The 19,505-nt window shown below is 41.8% G+C and overlaps 1 protein-coding gene and 1 long non-coding RNA gene across 3 annotated transcripts in view; one reads left to right on the top strand and one right to left on the bottom strand.

The window, feature by feature from the left end:
- The first annotated feature begins 104 nt into the window (after positions 1-104).
- On the top strand, positions 105-19,485 carry LOC112944775. 2 transcript variants are annotated; one of them, XR_003248833.1, is made up of 3 exons: positions 105-213; positions 10,351-10,561; positions 19,114-19,485. It is a non-coding gene; the product is annotated as an uncharacterized LOC112944775 (long non-coding RNA). The 2 variants fall into 2 exon arrangements; XR_003248834.1 differs by lacking the exon at positions 19,114-19,485 and adding an exon at positions 17,614-17,740.
- The window catches only part of FCHO2 (FCH domain only 2), a 55,973-nt gene continuing 52,171 nt past the window's right edge, over positions 15,704-19,505 (bottom strand). Inside the window, exons 22-25 of the mRNA XM_026036276.1 lie at positions 19,104-19,303; positions 18,286-18,350; positions 16,972-17,136; positions 15,704-16,770 (exon numbers count right to left, since the gene is read on the bottom strand). Of these exons, the coding sequence (XP_025892061.1) occupies positions 16,748-16,770; positions 16,972-17,136; positions 18,286-18,350; positions 19,104-19,303 (453 nt within the window). The 3' untranslated portion in view covers positions 15,704-16,747. The remainder of the gene's footprint in view (positions 16,771-16,971; positions 17,137-18,285; positions 18,351-19,103; positions 19,304-19,505) is intronic.

The raw sequence follows: 19,505 nt of genomic DNA, 5'->3' as shown, positions 1-19,505 counted from the left end.
CCTCGCGCGCGCACGCGCCGCCATGGCCGCAGCTGGGCCCGGCGCGTGGGGCGGCGCCATGTTGGTGGCGCAGCTCGAAGCCCGAGGGCGCCGCCGCCCTGCGCTTGGGCCGGCCGGGCCCGGGAGCGCTGTGAGCTGCGTCTGTAACGCAAGTTAAGCTGTAAGTGCGGCAAGGCGAGCTCGTCTGCGTCAGGGCTGAGGTGCTGCCAGCTGGTGAGTCACTGAGGCACCTGTGTATGTGGCCGAGGCCTGCTCTCCCTGTAAGGCTGTGGCAGGGAGCGGCGCTCTTGAGGGGGTACTGCATCTCCTTTCCCGTGCTGGGACCCTCTTTATCCACCTGTTACCGATGGACTCATTCACTGAATTGTCCTGAGCTGACTTGTTGCACTGAGGTGTTTCCAGGGGTGAGACGAGGTGAAGCCGTGTTTGCCTTCCTGACCTTGTTTGGGTAGGTCTGGTGACTTTTCCTCTGTGGGGCTGTGTCACAGTGTCCCGGAGCAGGAGCTTGTGAACCCAGTGCCTCTGAGGCCTGGGTGCTGCTTGCCCTTTCTCTGGAAGGCTAACACAAGCCAGTTACACTTTAACCCTTTAAAAACTTCTTCAGTACCCTGGGAAACTTGCAAGCTCTTACAGCTAGATCAAGTTACTCCCACTTTGCTAAGCCTTAGTGGGGACTTGTTAAGCAGGGGAACAGACTTTGAGGCAGGAGCTGGTGGTGGAGTTGGAGGGCTCAACATGTCCGGGTTGGTGTTGGAAATTCCTGGATGTTACTGGTTCTCCTCTGTCCTTAGGGTCTTAACTCTCAACTTGACTTTTTCAGGTGTAAAACGTGGTGAAGGCTGCAGCAAAAAGCCTCCCTGAACAAGGGGAAACTGCAACAACTTGAATTTAGTGGAGGGCGATGTATTTCAATGGCAAAAAAAGGAAGCAAAGAGGGGGGAAAGTGCTTGAAGAGAACAAAATAAAGTAAGGACTGTTTGTTATGGACAACAGCTGAGGCTGAAGTCTTGCAAAGGGGAGAAGGATCATCAAAAGACATGATTATGCTATTTTATGATATGTGAAAACAGTGACACTAACATTTCATTACATTGACCTTTTTCTAATATCAAATATCTAGATCTTTTGTTCTTGGAACATATAGCTCTAATAATAAAACACTTTATAGTAAGTATCTTGTGAGACTAAACTATCTTCAGCTGTCTGTTATGATCCTGAAGTGAGAGGATAATTGCTGTGTTATGTTGCATTGTGTTCCCTTTATATAGAATACTTTAGTACCATATTAACCTCACATTACTCACGTCAAAAGGTAACAAGTTGTTGTCTAGCATCTGCTTGCAGATGGTTTCTCTCTGAAGTTTGTCATCAGCTTTTCTTCTTCATCCAGAGCTTGAGGTTTTTGTGGTGTTGGCCTTCAGGATTTGACCTCGTGATTTCAAGATTATTTTATAGTTCGTTCTTTAGTCCATGAGACTCAGACTCAGTGTGGTTTGAGTTTTCAGTGGCTTAAGTAGATGTTAATTGCTGTCATGTGACTGCAGCCATAAAACTTGCCATCTTGAGCCATATCTTGTGATTTAAGATAAGAATTGTATTTTTTAACTGGACGTTACTGTGAGTTATGCATATCTTAATTTTAGATCCTAAAAGGAGCTAAAGACTCTATACTGAGAGTGTTGTATGTGGCAGGTCTGGACGTAGTTTTAAGAAGGTTATATTTTAGATGTTGGTGCAAAGGCTTGAAGAGTCCTCCTGCAGGTGTTAAAGGCTACAGTGTGCTCTCGGCGAGCCAGAAAGTGGTTGTTCTTAAAGTAATTTCTGGAATTGCCCTGAGTGACACCTGCAAAGACCCTGAAAAGACAGATTCCCATCTGGGAACATACAGGGAAATGTCGTCGTTAATATTTCATTGAGTGGGAATTAGTTAAGACTCTTCTGATGGAAGTTGTAGCTTAAAGCAACAGTGTGATTAAATATAAACTAAAATTACTTAACTAAGTTTGTGTTCCTCATTTTATTTATTTTTAATAGCAATCATTTATAAATGGCAAAGCCATTTTTATGGTTTGGATTGTTTGTCTAATGGTGATACTATCTATAAACTAAAGCATGAGTACAGTATGTAAGATTAAGAAAATTTTATCTCCAGATAAAATGCTAGTTACTTCTAGAATAAAATTTCACAATGTAGAAGAGAAATAAGTGAATCTATTATGAGCAATATCACAGAATCACAGAATATTTAAGGTTGGAAGGGACCTCTAGAGATCATCTAGTCCAACCTTCCTGCTCAAGCAGGCACACCTAGAGCATGTGGCACAGGGCAGCATCCAGGTGAGTTTGGAAGACCTCCAGAGTAGGAGACTGCACAGCCTCCCTGGGCAGCCTGTTCCACTGCTCTGTCACCCTAACAGTAAAGAAGTTCCTCCTCACCTGGAGACGGAACTTCTTGTGCTTCAGCTTGTGGCCATTACCCCTCGTCCTATCGCTGGCCACCAGTGAGAACAGCCTGTCCCCTTCCTCCCTGCATTCTCCATTCCTAAACTTATACATATTAATCATATCCCCTCTGAGCCTTCTCTTCTCCAGAGAAAACAGGCCCAGCTCACTGAGCCTCTCTTCGTACGAGAAATGTTCCATTCCCTTAATCATCSTGGTTGCCCTTCTCTGGACCCTCTCCAGAAGCTCCACGTCCCTCCTATACTGGGGTGCCCAGAACTGCACACGTACTCCAGGTGCGGCCTCACCAGAGCTGAGGAGAGGGGCAGAATCCCCTCCCTTGACCTGCTGGCAACGCTCCTCCTGATGCAGGCCAGGATCCCAGTGGCCTTCTTGGCCACGAGGGCACACTGCTCACTCATGGTTAACTTAGTGTCAACCAGGACTCCCAGGTCCCTCTCCGTGGAGGTGCTTTCCAGCAGGTTGACCCCTAATCTGTACTGGTGCCTGGGGTTATTCCTCCCCAGGTGCAGGACCCTGCACTTGTCCTTATTGAACCTCATGAGGTTCCTCTCTGCCCAACTCTCCAGCCTGTCCAGGTCCCTCTGGATGGCAGCACAGCCCTCCGGAGTGTCGGCCACTCCACCCAGCTTGGTGTCATCTGCAAACTTGCTTAGGGTGCATTCCGTGCCCTCGTCCAGGTCATTGATAAACAAGTTGAACAGCACTGGGCCCAGTACTGACCCCTGGGGGACACCACTGGCCACAGGCCTCCAACTGGACTTGGCCCCATTTATCACCACCCTCTGAGCTCTGCCATCCAGCCAGTCCTCAATCCACCGCACCGTGCACTCGTCTAGCCCACTGTCCCGGAGCTTCCGTATGAGGATGTTATGGGAGACAGTGTCAAAAGCCTTGCTGAAGTCAAGGTAGACAACATCCATGGCTCTCCCCTCGTCCAGCCAGCCTCTCACCCCATCATAGAAGGCTATGAGGTTTGTCAGACATGACTTCCCCTTGGTGAATCCATGCTGACTGCTCCTCAGCAGCTTCTTCTCCTCCATATGCCTGGAGATTCTCTCTAGGATGAACCGCTCCATCACCTTTCCAGGGACAGAGGTGAGGCTGACCGGCCTGTAATTGCCTGGCTCCTCCCTCTTGCCCTTTTTGAAGACTGGAGTGACGTTGGCTTTCTTCCAGTGCTCGGGCACCTCCCCTGCTCTCCAGGACCTCTCAAAGATGATGGAGAGAGTCTGAGCAATAACCTCGGCCAGTTCCCTCAGCACTCTTGGGTGCATCCCATCTGGGCCCATAGATTTTTGAGTGGCCAGTTTGCCTAAGTGGTCATATGAGTCTGGTCAATAAAATCATAACTGCCAGGTGCCATAATGTGCCAATGCCGGGTTCTGCTTTAGTTAAAAATGCTACCTATAATCTGCAGAACCTGTTTATGTAATCTTGAAACTGCAGAGAATACAGTTTGTCCTAATCTGGTTTAACAGGAGCATAATGAACAAAGTCAGTAAAGAAGCATCTAGTATTTTTAATTTGCAAATCTATACCACATTTGGAAGCTTTTCTTTTTTTTTTTTTATTATTTTTTGGTTTGTTTTTACCCCCCTCTCCTTTCCCCCCCCCATCCCTGAAACCGTTTAGGATCCTTATAAGGATCTGGTACTGCTTGCTTTCCTTAATGAAAGAGTTGCCCTTTTCATGGCGTACTTTGAAGCCAGAGCTGTTGAGGAGCCTGTGGAGGTGTAATGCAGAGTAGGTTGTGATTTTTAAAAACTGCAACTTGCTCACTGGAATGGTGAGGACCAAGTGAGTGATTCGGTTCCTCAGCTTCCACTGAGATCAGTACAGGCAATACACAGCAAGCACTTTGTGTGCACAGTAGTTGAAAAGCATAGTTAAATAGCAAAGAACTGTGTGTTTTGGTTTATTTAAGTACGGGTAGATTCAGAAGGCTATACTTAGTAATACAAGGCTGTAAAAAATGGTTGTTTTATTGGAATTGTCAATTCAGAGGCTCAGGAATGACAAAAGTCTTGGTGCTAACAGTCGGAAAGCTTTTGAACCAAAATTAATTAACTCTGAAATAGTTCTTCTACGTATTTTGGCAGATATTTTCAAAATAACCACAGAAGAGAATGTTACACTGGCTGTAGTGGGAAAGGAGGAGTTAGACATAAAAATACCCCCTTGAACAGTGGCATGTCCCCAGCAACTCTGGGGGTTTGTTGGGTTTGTTGCCTTACTGTGGCACTCTTGCTCTGTACCCTTGTGAGCCTTGAAGAAGCCTTCTCTGGGAATAGCTGGAAAGGACCCAGTAAAACCAAGGTGACCACTTCCCTCAGGACCTGGGCATGCTAGGAGCTTTTGTGCCTTAGCTGATTGTCATTTCTGCTTCTTCATAAATCTTCCCTGACCTTCCCACTGCTCGCCTAGTATGCAAAAGTGGTATTCTAATTTAGGATTTAGAATAATAAAGGAAGATGTTTTGAGAAAAGTGGTCATGTGGTTAAAAATTACCAAAATTCTAAGATGTTAAATATTAGCCCTAATAAAAGTCAAGCGACTGTTTTAGGCCAGTAAAGGCAATACCTTATCTCACACCTGAATCTTAATATTGTTGGATTTGCTTATCACACTTGCATTTGATTTTAAGAAAATGATGTGACAGATGCTCTGGCTGGTGACTTTGGTGACCATTTACTTCCAACCCTAAGTTGTTGTGATGGCAGGATTAAGAAGCGAAGGTCGTATTCTTCTTGAGTGCTCCTGACCTGTGCATCTGCTCACGTAGGCAGCTGCTGTGGATGCTTACTCTGTAATAGAAGGTTGTGCTACCTCTTGGCCAGAAATGAAAGTCTGGAGAATAGGAGCTGGTGAGGCCATGCTGAGTGTAGAAAATGGTGGTGTGCATAGATGAATCTGTGTTCTTAGTCATTTGGGTTAATTGCTTTGTGCCTGGCACATTCAGAATAGATGTGGGACTCCTGGACTCAATTTCATGTGATTCAGAGCCTAACATGCAGGTGTTTCACATCCTGTGCAAGTCCCTTGCCATTGTAGTACAATGTTGTTCCTGTTTAGCTTTTCGGTCATGGAGGAGTGAGAGATTTTGGTCTATTTCTCTCTGCCTCTTCTGTTTATTTTGGGCCCTCAGAGTGCACACACACTCTTAACCTGGTCTGGAGGAAAACTTTCCCAGTGTAAGGTGCTCCTGAAGCCGTTCTAAAAGACCTGTAATTATCTGTTGAAGAGTGTGTGACCAATACTCTTACTCAAAGACAATGAAGGTGGCTGATGTCTCACTGACCGTGTTCAATTAAATTTTAAAGGTAAATGAGTAAATGGCCCAGACCTCGAGAAAGGACTCCAAAGGCTGTGTCTTCATTTCTAGGCTAGCAGATCAGACAACTTGCTTTCTGTCATTTGAGATCTTGTAGTTTTGGTTTTTTGGAGGTCTGTCTCCATGTGTTTTTGTCCTCCTATCCTGTTATATTCTCTGGGGCTGAGGTACAGGTTGTGTATTGCCTTTCAGAATTACAGTGGAGCTTGTCTAGGAGAGAAGCCTTGAACTTCTCGGGCTAGGGGCAGGTTTCAGAGGGAGGTTATGTGTAGATGTTTGTAAGTGAGGTTGCATTTGGAAGTAGATGACAAGGCCCTTGTCACTGTACACGACAAGACAGGCCCCTTTGCAATTTGAACTACCTGCTTAAGGTCAGTGTGGTATCTAGTATCTGTCTTTAAAAGTTCTGTATTTACAGGGGATATGCAGCAACTTAGTCCTCTTGGTTTGACACAGACTGAAGAGGAAATAAGCTTAAAAGATTAAGCAGTGTTATAGAGCCATACCTGACCAGGTTGTGTGCCAAATATTATTGGCTTGATGAATATTCTGAGCACTCCTTTAATAAATCTTGCTTGGTTATTATTAACCAAAGTGACCTTCTGAGTACAGATTTGAAAAACACTTTTTTTTTCTCTCCTCATTCAGAAGTTGAAGTGGTGCCCACTTGAAATGGTGCTCTTCCACTTCATTTTTTCTTCTGTCAGTAGAGTGTTGTGGCTATAATTTTGGACTAGATAAATTTACTTCTGTAACATATGCCTGCACAGTTTTCTGTCTGGAAACCCATTTGAAAAGGTGTGATTTTATGTGCTGATATGAAAACCTCTTTACGTACTGTTCACAATATACTGGAGGCTTTCTGCACAGCTGATTCGTTTCCTTAGCAAAGACTAAACCTTTTTCTGGGCACAGGTATTGGAAGACTTAATTTGATGTCAAGATATTGCAGCTTCAGAAAAGGCAAACTTTCTGGACTAGGAAAACTTTCCTGGAGGAATCACAAGTATTTTTGTCTTTATGGATTGTGTGATTAGTTCAGGAGTCTTTTCCCTTACTTGTGGTGAAATTTCTTAGATGTAAACTGCCAGACTATTATGTTTGATTATTGATACTTATACCGTAATTACCTATACATTTTCCATCTAGATTCTCACTGTTTTAGTTTCTAAGAAATTCTTTTGCTTTCTAAGTAAATTTTGTGTTGAAAACATTCTACAGGATATATAGTTTTGTTTTGCTACTCCTTTTCTGTAAAAAAAAAAAAAAGTATTTGAATTTGGTTTAAATCTTTTGAAGACTGAGGCTTATATTTATCTGAAAAGATTAAACTGGTCAACACTGAATGTGGGTGGATGAGGCAATCAGGTGCTTATTGCTTTTGAAGCCCCCCAGCCTCCAGTGAAGTGAAGTCTCTCTGAAGAGCCTGGCTATCACAACAGCAGAGTTCAAATAAGAGGCTGCGATGCTGCTAGAAATTTAGCATGTTAGCTTACTTAAAGGAGATGCTGTCTTGTGAGTTATCCTTTGAAAAAGCTTTTCTTGAGTTGTTTTCTTGACTACTCCCTTTTCTAATCTAATCCTGAATGTTTTGGAGAGATATTTTTAAGTATGGTTAAATAGAAAATTGGATCTTTGGATGCAAGTCCCTGCAGTTAATGATTATAGAAGTCTTCATGCTTCCAGCTGTTAGTGCTTATGAAGTTCTTAACAGCACAGACTTCTGTATGCAATTTACTGCTTAAGTTATCATAATGACATATAGGTGTAATTTTGTTCTCAAAGTTTTAACAAGGCTACTTTGAATTTGAAAGAGTTTTTTTGTAGTGAAATTCATGTTTCATTATGTTTTACTTGAGCAAGATTAACTGATTTTTATGGATAAATAAAATAAGCTATACAGAGTTCAGCTTATCTGCTGAATTAACTAGGCTGTAAATTGTTTGTCACAGTGGAGACACTTTCATGTAGAGCATCAAGAAATCATTTTAATCCCTGGCATTGTTTAATGGTACCGTTAACTGGATACAGCTGAGGGAAAATGTGTTCTGCAGGTAAGGTGTTTACTTTCATCTAATGACAATCTTGACATACTATGTCCTCCACATTTTTTTTTCTAATTAATTTTGATCTGAAGGAGGCAGATGTGTTTGCAGAGCATCTGACCATTTTTTCTATTAAGGTATTTCTGTTGTGTAGATAGTTGATCCAAACTATGATGAGCAAGGGATGCTTGCTAGTGCTGGTTATTTGAGTAACCTTTGGGGGTATTAAAGGAAAAGGATTTTGAATTTCAGAGTAAGAGTGAGTTGCATTCTGATGGATCTGCATGTTTTTTTTTTTTTTAAATCCTCCCCAAACCACCATTTTAATATTATTTTTCCAGTCCTTTGACAAGGAACTTATAGACTAGAAAATAATTGCAATTAAGGTAGTTCTTTAAAAAAAAAAAAAAAAAAATCAGACTTGCAGATCACAAACCACTGTGGTTTTCTAGTACAACCTGTAAAATGTAGGTCATAGGACTTTTCTTTATTGATTCCTCCTTAAATTATAATATATATCCCAGAAGTTCAGGCAGACTGTTTAAAAGTCAAGTATATGGAGAAGCCACCATGGCCTCTGCTGGTGACACCCAGGTTGAATTCACTATTCTTTCAAAGCACAAATCCTTTTACTCTGTATTTTCTGCCCGTGTTCATCTTAACTGTGAGGAAGTGTCTCTGGCAGGCTAAAATAGACTCTCATTGTTTGTGTCCAGCTCTATAAACTTTGGGAGTCTAGTGGCTTTTGTTGATGTTATCCATGTTGGCTTTAAAATTAATTAAATGGAACCATCTTCAATGTCTGGACTTGTGTACTTTTCATTGTAGTGCATTTTGTTTAGGAAAGAAGTGTCAGTTTAATCATGACAAATACTGTCACGTATGACCTATAAATGCATGGATCTGTGTCTGGTTTTTATTGATGATCCTTGAAAAAAACCTTGAGCTGATTTTTTGGGGGAAGAGGAGAGCAGTGGGGGGATTATAGGCAACTAGATTTTACTTCTGTGCAATTTAATTATCTCATGAAGTGTTAGGCTGAGAGTTTATGCTTAGCAGATGACTGACTAAAATTTAAGTCCTTTTTAGTTTTAATATATTAGGATGAAATTTTTCATCCTTTAAAAAAAAAAAAACTGATGTTGTGTTTGGTTGCCTGGTTTTCTGAAGAGGAAAAGAGAGCAAGAAGGCAGCATGCCTTCAAATAGGTAAAACCAGCGAAGAGGCAAATTAACTATTTCCTAGGTAATTAACATTTAAAAATAAGTAGAAGTATTTGGACATGAATAAAAAGTTCATAGTAAGGGTAAGTGAACATTGGTCTGGGTTAACTGGGGAGCCTAGGGACTCTGCACACTTGAGTGTTGTCTGGGGTGGACAAGTAGCAGTGTGACTTGGCTTTGAGATAGACCTTGCTTTGAGCTGACTGAAGAAGAAAGTTTTCTGTCAGTAGTGCTGTAGTTAGTCCTAGGAAAGAGGTCATTTTGGCCTTCCATTTGAGTCTGAAATTTCTTCCAAGCTACTTTGGGTGAGGGTACTTTTTGTCACCTGTAGACCTTTAGGTATGGGTTATTTATTTTTTTTTAACTTCCAGGTAATTGGTGAAATACTAAAAGCTATGAAGCCTGCAGGAATTGACCAGAAATGCACAAGGGATTCTCTGTTTATTGCATCTAAGGACCCATTTTGTAATGTCACTTTCTTCTGCTCTTCTAATTATAACCCAAGGTGTTGTGCACTACTAAATCAAGTATCTTAGAGAATGCTTCTTTCCTTTGACCCTATTTATATTACAGTACAAATCAATACAAATTTTTAGTCTCACAATAAGTTCAGATTAGTTTAAGGCCTATATTCAGTACATGCATGACTAATGTTAATTATCTTAACTACAAATAATTTTGTTACAAACTTGTATGTTACAGATTTTTTTTTTTTGGTTGTAATAGTGTAGTCTTCACTTTCTCCTAATCTAGTACTTCCCAGCATTTTAAGACTGAAATAAAAGTGGTCTATAGCATGGCTTAGCCAACTTTAGCTCTTGGATGTTGTTTATCTGATCTACAGGTTTAGTTTTAGTTTTAGTTTAGTTTTAGTAGGCAGTGTAGTTCACATCTCTGTTAGATAGTACTGGAATGCAAAGTATTTTTACTGTGTATTACATAATCTAAAAATTCTTTAACAAATACAGGAAAAATATTTATTGAACACTTCCTTTTTTCCTTTTTTTTTTTAGGCATTGTGTTGTAATTTGTAGTATTGATTCTACAGAGTGGGAGTTATTCTGCTTTGTTTTGCTCCCCCCAAAACTCATTTTTATCACCTGCTACCAGCCACCATCGACTTCCTTACCCTCCTGCGTTTATTTGCTTATCTTATTAATCTTTTACAGTTATAACTAAATGAGTTTTTGCAATGAAATACTTTATTGAAAATGACTATAATGTGAACTGACTACTTACACTCCGTGTTTTTGTTTTTTTTTCTCTTTCTTTCTTTTATGAACAGGTGAGCTGGGCTTATGCTATGTTGCTGCCGCAAGGAGACATCTCATTCCCTACCCTTCTCTGCTCTGTGGGATTTCCCGTGTTTGGTGTTTGCGAGCCCTTGCTGCAAGCTGCCTCAGCTGGCTAACCCAGCCAAGCTTCGGGGCTAGGCCTATGTCAGGCTGGTGAGTTGACTCACAGGAAGATGCATCGCGCAGCTGTGCTGGTGCAAGGTAAGACAGGGGGTGGAGTGAAGAGGAAGAGCATGGCCTCCTCTTTTTGACAATATTGGGCTGTTCAACCAGTCCATCGTGAAGCCAGTTTAATTGCTTTTAATTACTGGAGTCCTCTCAACGATGAGATTGTTGCTTTAAAAGCATCCAGAAAACCAAAGAGTTGACCTTTTGAAGAATCACGTGCCCCTCCTGCTTGCTTAAACCTGGTTATTAACAACAAATGTGATCAACTGTGCTGACTTTATTCTCACTGATACATGATTCTGCAACACAGGTAGCCATCTTAAGATGTCTAGTTTATGATTGTTCAGTGACAACATGAGAAAGTACTTTCCTTATATGTTATGGCAGCCTTTTCGTTCTGAATTTTGGGCTGAATTTTTGGCACTGTAAATGATCTGATTACAGTCAGCAAGTCCAGGGGCTTTGGCAAAGTTTAAGACCCTCCTGGAGGAAAGCAGCTGCTATTCAGGTTTATCAGAGCATGATTTCTGAATTCAGGAAATGGTTAAATGGAAGGGAGTCTCCGCGATGAGGTCTTGCTGAGAACCTAGGATTCAAATGGTAATGTTTTCCAGGTAAAGATTTAAGCAGACCAGAAACAGTTGGGTCGTGGTCCTTACTGTCAGCCCTGTGCAGTTCTCATACAAACACTGAACTTGAATGTCCAAGTTCTGGAAACATGGTAGTTTATTCAGTCTAAATACCAGTTTATTCAGCTCACAAATATCACCACATCTGTTTCTAACACATTCCTTGCTGTGCTTTTATTACTACTTTGGTTCCAGAAGTACCAGTGTAGTGCTGGCAAGATATTAAGCGTATTCTCTGCAGAAACAGTGAAGTTTGGGAGGAACATGGAAAGATGCACCTGGTGTGCTTGATCACACTCATCTGAATCATTATTTGAGGCGTGTGTGAGGCGTGTGTGAGGCGTGTGACATGCTTATTCTTTCAATGAAGTAACAGCAGCAGTAACAATAAAAATCCCCTTAGCTAAAGGGGCAAAGCTGCAGGCAGCACTGGATTCCCTGTTTATTCTTTTACATGTTCTCCCCATTCTCTCAGCTGGGAGTATGATGTTTGCTGCCATGCAGCAGATGTGTCAAGGATACTCTTGTTTTCTTCTGGAGTTGTTCCTTATCCTATAGTGTTCTGAGTAATTTTCTGCATGTAGCTTATTAAATAAATCTAAATTCATTCTGTCACGTGGTTATCACGTAACTTTTCTCTACTGGAAGTGGGTCTGCAGTATGTTGAGCGACTCAGAGCCCTGGAAAGTGATTTCAGGAGCAGCGCTACTGCAGCAGTTGGCCCGCAGATGGGAAGAGGCTGGTGAGACTTCCAAGCGTGAGCTAGCTGTGAGGATGGCACATCACAGAACATGACTGTCCCATGAAGGAGCTCAGTGCGACACAAGTGCTCAGTGTGTGCTCTGAGTGCAGGGGCTGCTCAGAAGCACAAGGCTCCTGGGTCACAGAGGCAGAGGGTTCCTGAAGGAAGGTGGAGAAATATGTTCAGGAACAAGGCCTGGCACTTAGGTGGGCTCTAGCAGTGTTTGGTACCTGTTTGGCTTTAGGGTCTCTGTCAAAAGCCAGAGTCCTTTTAGGCTCTGGGGGAGCAAAGTGCAGCACAGAAGGGAACTAGCAGCTTTAAAAGTTGTGTTTGTGCAGCTTGCCTCAGAGCAAGGGGCTTTCAGCACAAACCACTGGACATTTAACGGCACTGTTAGTGGTGACCGTTCACAGCCCTTAACAAGGAGAGCAGTGGTGAACGGGAGGCTGTGGAAGCTGTAGATTCTGTACAGGGAGTGTCTCTGATGCAAAGGCAGGTTGGGGCTAGAGGGCAAAACAGCAACGACTGCTGGAGAAACATTGCTGCTGCTTTTAGCCGTGGTGAAGGAAGAGCTGAGCAGAGACTGCAGGGGCGGGGGGGCCTCCCCTGACACCCTGCTGCTCTCAGCTTCCTGCATCCAAAGTGCTCATTCCTGAGCCATGTTTCCTGGAAGGTGCATTCAGAGGGAAGCTGGTGGATGCTGGTGATGGTGAAGCTGCCATGACATAGGGTGTGGGAGGGAATGTGTTATTACCCTGTTTCTTAAATAAACATTATTTAGGAATGGAAAAAAAGGACGCTTCATAGAACACAAAGCTTTAAACAAGAAATGTGAACTGAAACAGTAGCAGATAAAAATCGTGTTTTAGGGTATTATAATGAAAATAGTCATCCCAGATTTAAAAATGGAAAGAAACACCCGTGCCTGGGTTCAAAATGAAGTGAAAGTAGAGAGGGGAAATGAAGAGTTTGTCTATCATGTGTGTATCAATCCAGAAGAGGCCTTGTGTGTCTGAGTGTTTTATTCTTTAAGGAGTGTGATTTCTGTTGGCATTGAATTAACTAAGGGTGAACTTAGTGTGTCAGTAGAGAGAGAGGTCAAGTTAAATTTGAGGAAAAAATACTAGTGCAATAACATGCAAGAAGTTGGGGATAAATATTAGGTTTTCAACTAAGCGCTGTGGCTATCAGTGCAGTCAGAGCACCTCACAGCTCAATACGCTTATTTGCTGCTCTAGCAGCTTGAATTATCTTTGGCATAGTCTGGCCATGGAAGTTTCTTGAGTTATTTTTTTTTTTTTTTTGCATGCTCTGAGGTAAAATTACCCTCTCATGACAACTGAAATGGAACCCAATTATCAACAGCAATTCCAAGAAAACAAAAAGTACACAGATATTAAGATGCCTATCTTAGTCCTCCCAAACATGCGAGACTTGCAGTGTAATGGCTTTTGGTGTGATGCCAGACTTTTTGCAGTCAGATGACAAATCACCACAGTTGTTACTCCCACGCAGTCGGAGTTGCTGATAATCAAATATTTTAGCTCCTTCAAATGCTCTGCATAACCAGTACTTGGCGATGGTGGAAGTGGTTGCTTGTCCCTGAAAAGCCAACTGATGGTGGGGCGAGATAGCGGCAGGCTGCCGGGACAGTGTGAATCCAGTTGGTGGCAGCCGCCGGTGGCACCGGGCGCTCGCTCCCCGTAGCAAAGGTCACTCGGAGCCGGTTCGGCCGCCCGCACAGCAGCCCTCGTGCGAAGGGGCACGGGGCCTGGGCAGAGCCCTGCCACGGCCCCAGCAGCGACCGGCCACAGTTGCAGGGGTGGCACAGACTGCAGCGGTGGCACCAAGTCCTGGGCTCAGGGGCCCGGGCGTTGGCACTTCCCTGTTCTGCTCCCTGCCTTGCAGCAGGAGAGCAGAAACAGGCCTGGGGCTGCTCCCTCCAGCACGACGAGGACGGCACTCAGGGACACGATGCCCTGCCGGCTGAGGAAGGCGGTTTAACGCGTTACGGCTCTTTCAGCGAGCGGGAAGCAAACATCTGGTTGTCCCACTTCAGTTGTAACTTTCAACTTTTCTGTGCTTGGACCTGGGGAGGTTGACACTTGGCACAGAGTGTCAAAGTAGCGCTCATGGCATGTGTACTTTCTGACTGATGCAGTATGTGGAGTTGAAAGAATTACTTTAATCTTGCTAATGTTTTCCTTCCCGATGCTGACAATGTAAGGGCACACACAGCATTTCATGGCATCAGGAAGTTTAGAGAAAGCAGCTGGAGCGAGCTGATGTCTACCAAATCCTTCAGATCAACAACTGCAGTTTTGCCTGATGTAACTTACTAGGTAGGTCGTAACAGTGTAGTGCAGTTGCAAGCCTTTGCAGAAGCCATCTACCCCCTGAGCTGTTGTACTTTTAAAATACATGAAACAGTTCACGTTATGGCTACCACCACTTACCACTTGCAAAACAGCACTTTAAAAATATTTATATTTGGTAAATACAGGGATCTCACTGCTTTGAAGCTCTATGGCATGGATTTCAAAAGTATAAACAACATAAGACAGTGTTTAAATTATATATTACATGTTTATTATGGGTGCAAAATTCTTTAAAATTTACATTTTATGAAAAATCAGAAGTATTTACAATTTTGTAAGATAAACTTGTATGTTCTAATTTACAGTCTGACGTAGTAACAATCCATAAAAATTCAGATCCTTTAGAATTGTGTTTACAAATTAGTTTCCCTAAGAGGAGGCAGCTACAAAGGGTACTGCTGTATACACAAGCAAGAACCAGCTTGCTACATAGGCTTTTCATCAGATAGCTACATGTACTTTTTACATTGTTTCTGAATTTCTTTACAAAAAGTTTATATAAACTTGTATGGCTTCAAAATTGTAACCTGCACCCAATGTAAATGTATGTTTAATCACCTGAATGAAGGCTAGTTTAAAAGTGCTGCAACACAACTACTTCATTTAATGCAGAAATGAAAGTAATACTTGATTAGAAACGGTATCATGGTTTGGGGTTTTCAGTAATAAAGTGTTGCTGTGTTAAACACAGTTTGATTGCAAAGCAGATTACAATTAAGACTCCAGGAAAGACGGTACCATTTGAGAGGCGTTAGAAACGTTATTTTCACCATTCAAAAAGGTTAGCAAATTATGGGCTGTACATCCTCCCACTGAGCTCTACTGTACAGCAGCTGTTAGTGCTGGCAGTGGAAACCCCACTGCCAACGTGTGTAGTATATGTTAGAATTCAGAGCCTCTACACAGCTTTTTATTTCTTTTTATTTTTTGTGAAGCTTCAACAGCTCAATTCATTACTGTTTTATTAATTAGTTCAAACAAGTTTTATTTGAAATAGATGCTGGTACGCAGAATGGTAATATAAAATTTCAATTTACAGGTTATTAAATTCTTTTGCCCCAGTACTTTCTGATTTCTGTACTGAGAAAACAATAGTAGTATAAATACATAAAAAGATGTTTCTAATTAAAAAAAAATAAAACGGTCTGTCATTAAAGTCATTAAAAATGAATTTAAAAAATGTTACCTTTATGTCACTTCCTTGTGCTTAAGTTGTAGAAAGGAGATAGATGACAATGCAAATAATAAAACTGATGATTACAGATAAAATTTAAATATAAATGGCAGTACTTGCCATCCTGCTGCCAAAAATTACTTTTCTAAAATGTTATTTCTTCCAATAACAAGGCATAAATGTGTGCATTTCCATTCATGTCATACAACCCCCAAAGCACTTGAGCTGCAAAGCCTTACAGGCAAAGTGAAGGGAAATGCTCTTGGCCTTTGCAAGGCAGGTTTTGCTGCTCTGTGGTTCTCCACTTCGGTGACATTAAAGTAACCGTACTGAAATTTCCAAGTCTTGTTTGATGCTTTTCCCTTTACTAGGGCTGCATTTATTGCAGTAACCCCATAAGGAAGTAATTCAGTTGTTTAACCCTCTTATGAAAGTCTCCAGTTATCATAAATTTCCCTTCTAAATCCCAGCCAGAAGAATTTTTATAGGAGTTGTATGTATGAAACCCCAACATGCTTTCTTTAGGGAACGGCCAAACTCGGCAAAGGGAAGTCAGGCACAGGAATAAGCAACTGGAGAGGCACTTTTTTTTTTTTTTTTTTTAAAAAGGCACAAATGTTATGCAATTCGTATAAAAATAAATTAACTCTACAGCATTAACTCAAACAATCACAACACCCATCAAGGTACTAACTGCAGAAGTAAATCTCTTCTGTCTTTTGCCATTTTGTAACACATTGCACTTAGGAAAAAAAAAAACTAAAAAAACTTACATGTTATTAATATGTGATACATGGACATCAAGTTACTTTTTTTTAATGCATCTCTAACAACCAATTTCATGGCACATTGAGTTGATGGAAGAATTTTGTGAGACTTTTTTTTTTTCTTTAAACATCAGCAATTAAAAGAATCTGAAAAATGAGTATTACTTATGGAAAGCGCTTGCTCTTCTACATTTTTGTTTACAGTATAACATACAATCTCATACTTTCATTAGAACTAATGATTACTATTTTGATTTCATCTATATAAATTTACTAAAATTTTAACTTTTTTTCCCCAAATATTGCAGTTGATCATTTACAGACAGTGTTGAAATCCACTTCAGTGCTATCATAAAATAATAAAAAGTTTGCAAAATGACTTTTAAAAGTGCATCTTCTGGTCTGTAGTCAGCCTCAAAGTAAGTAAAAAAGTTTAAAAAATTAATGCATGTTAAAATAGTGTTTGAAAAGTAGAGCGGGCAGAGTGAGCTACTTGCTCTCCTTTGATCCATTCACCTTCACGGGTTCATCAGCAGTCTGCCATATATCGTCCTGAAAAACAAAGGTTGCTTTTTTAGCCTCAGGAGATACAGCAGCTTGTCCCTATTTCTCTGGGATCAGCGTCATTAACTGGCACGTGAGGCCGTTTTCGGGCACAGTTTAAGGACGAGTAGCTCTTTCTGTATCCCGATCTTTATCCCTATCTTTATCTGCGCTTCCCTGCTCCGCAGCGGGGCGGGAGCCGCCTCTTACCAGTGGCGAATCTCTTCTTGAGCAGGGAGAGCCGGTAGCCGCTGCCCGCCAGCTCCACGTCCAGCCCCGACAGGGTGCTGCCCTCGCTCACGAACTGCACGGCCAGCGTGGCCGGCTTGCTGGGGCCCTCGCACAGCTCAAATTTGGCCCGCAGCGAGCCAGAGCCTGGGAAAAGAGCACAACGGAAAGGCTGGGCGCTTTGCAACACTGCCCCCCAAACGGGGAGGGGGAAGAAGTAAAATGAACAGGGTATCTTTATAATATATTTCATATATATATAATTATGTATTATACGATAATATATGTACTACATCTATATAGTATACATCATTTATCTTTATAATTATCTTTAATATCTGCTGCTATAGGCCAGCCTACATACCTTGCTGTAAGAGAAGAGAGCTGTTCTTTATTTGTCTCTGCTACTCTGCCTAAGACAAGGCCTTAGGAAGGGGTTAGTGCAAAGCACATGTTGCTACAAGGTTATGCTCCGAGCCGAGTGTGTACAACAGACAACCAAGGAAATGTCTGTTTTTATTACAGGGCATTCCTTACTGGTCCCTGTTATTATTGTTGATGCTTGCTGCTCTGTAAGTTTTTGTTGAAGGCCACTTAGATCTCAGGTTGTGCTTTTTAATCCAGGGACCTGAAAGGCCACCGGTTTTTAACTATTGTACTCTGTCGGGCTGAGCCTACATGAACCAAACCAACCCCACAGGAAGAAATGTACCTGTAAGTAGCGCATCTCATAGAAGCAAAAAACTATTGGTATTTATTTTTCTGATAAAGACGAGCCTCATTAAATACATGGTCCTAAACCTTCATTTGATCTTTTATGAACTGCCAAAGCTGACCTCCATCACCAGCATTAAGCAGCATTCAAAGCTAAATACACTTTTGTAGTTAAATAAAGGCAAACCTGAAATATAAAAAAAGTCACTGCTCCCTCTTTCTGTTCTAAGCAGTTTTGTTCTTGCACTATAAGGTGTGAAAAAATACAAGGTTTAAATAATTGGTATTAAATGTATTCTCTGAATAACATCTCGAAGTCCTATTTTACAACTAGTAAATGGCTTTCAGGTAGTTTGACCATTTCTCCTTTTATAATTAATAAATAGTGAGTGGGTTTTTTTTTTTTTTTTGATGTCTCTGTGAATGGAATCTCCTGGGAGGAATTCCATGGAGAAGATGGTGAGGTGGCAAAGAGGACAGCAGCAGCAGAAGTGGCAGCAGGCATGACAGCGGGGGCAGAAACGAGGACATTTTTACTGTTAACATTTTCCTGTGCAAGGAAGGACAAGGAATGAAACTTGCCTCCATTCTCGGACTTCTCTGAAATGCTGGATATTTTCCAGTAAGCTTTCATCTGGTCTGCACTCCTGTAAGGGAAAGCTGGGCTGGTTATTATTGGGTTGGTAAGGGCCGCTTTATTAATTCCCTAGATTTACACCTTACAGACCGTGTATGCACAAGTTACATGCTCTAAATGAAGGTTTACGAAAACACTTTATCATTTTAACTTCTTAATATCTTTTAAAAGCAATTTTAAGCAGTCTGTGGAAAACTGACCACATGAGGGGCCCTGCGGTCTGCAGCGCGGCTGGGCACAGGCCGCAGCGGCGCCCCGTGGACCCGCAGGCGCCCGAGGCCTCGGTGACGCTGCTCGCAAGGAGCTCGTCGCTCACGCGCGTTTTGTACAAAACAAGTTCAGTTAGCGGCTGGGATTTAAGTTAAAATCATCGGGAAGTGGGTCTACGACCTGCATGTCTTTCTCTGACAAGCCATACAGACACACACATACTTTTTGACTGTTAAGAAATTTTGATTTCAAATCGTGTTATTAAAAATACCTATTCTGTCTATTAGATCAAATAAACCTTGAGAACTTCGTAAGGGCTTGTGTTATTATACAAGTTGGTACATGTGCATACAGACTTATTTTGGTTTGTATGTGTTGACTGTATGTGATCTGTTTGGGACCAAAGCAATGTCTCAAACATCAGCTACTATATATTCTAGCAGGAGAATAAAGTATTAGCTCTTTCTTCTAGTGAGATTTTTTCAGGCTCTCTATAACGAAAACAAATTCACTAACATGACCAGAAGTAATAAAATAAAAGTACTGATGATACCATTTTGCAGGTGGCAGTGACTGCATGTTGGTTACTCCTCCGTCCACGGGCACCACAACCTGCACGTTGGACAGCACGCTGGGCACGGTCATGGACTCGGGGTTGTATTTGTAGTCCACCCTCACGTCCGTAGTGCTGGCGTTACATTTCCAGTACGTGGCAAGATTCAGCGGCGTGGACTGGATGCCATTGGAAGATACCTGTAAAAGAGTAAACCATTAAAAGCAACTTTATTAATTAAAACTCTCTGTCCTTCTGGGCAGAATTATGGTAACAAGTGTAACGCCAAACAGAGACACAAGATCAAGGGAACAACCAGCTTCTGAGGCCTTTATCTCAGAATTCTAAAAACTGATAAAGGCTAAAATGGAGCCTTTTTTTTTGTTTTAAATTAATAAAATT

The sequence above is a fragment of the Nothoprocta perdicaria genome, unplaced genomic scaffold (genome assembly GCF_003342845.1).
Source record: "Nothoprocta perdicaria isolate Ctin4 unplaced genomic scaffold, notPer1 scaffold_1, whole genome shotgun sequence".
NCBI classification, from domain to species: Eukaryota; Metazoa; Chordata; class Aves; order Tinamiformes; family Tinamidae; genus Nothoprocta; species Nothoprocta perdicaria.
The sequence above is the reverse complement of the archived record's forward strand: the minus strand, read 5'-3'. Positions and strand labels throughout refer to the sequence as shown.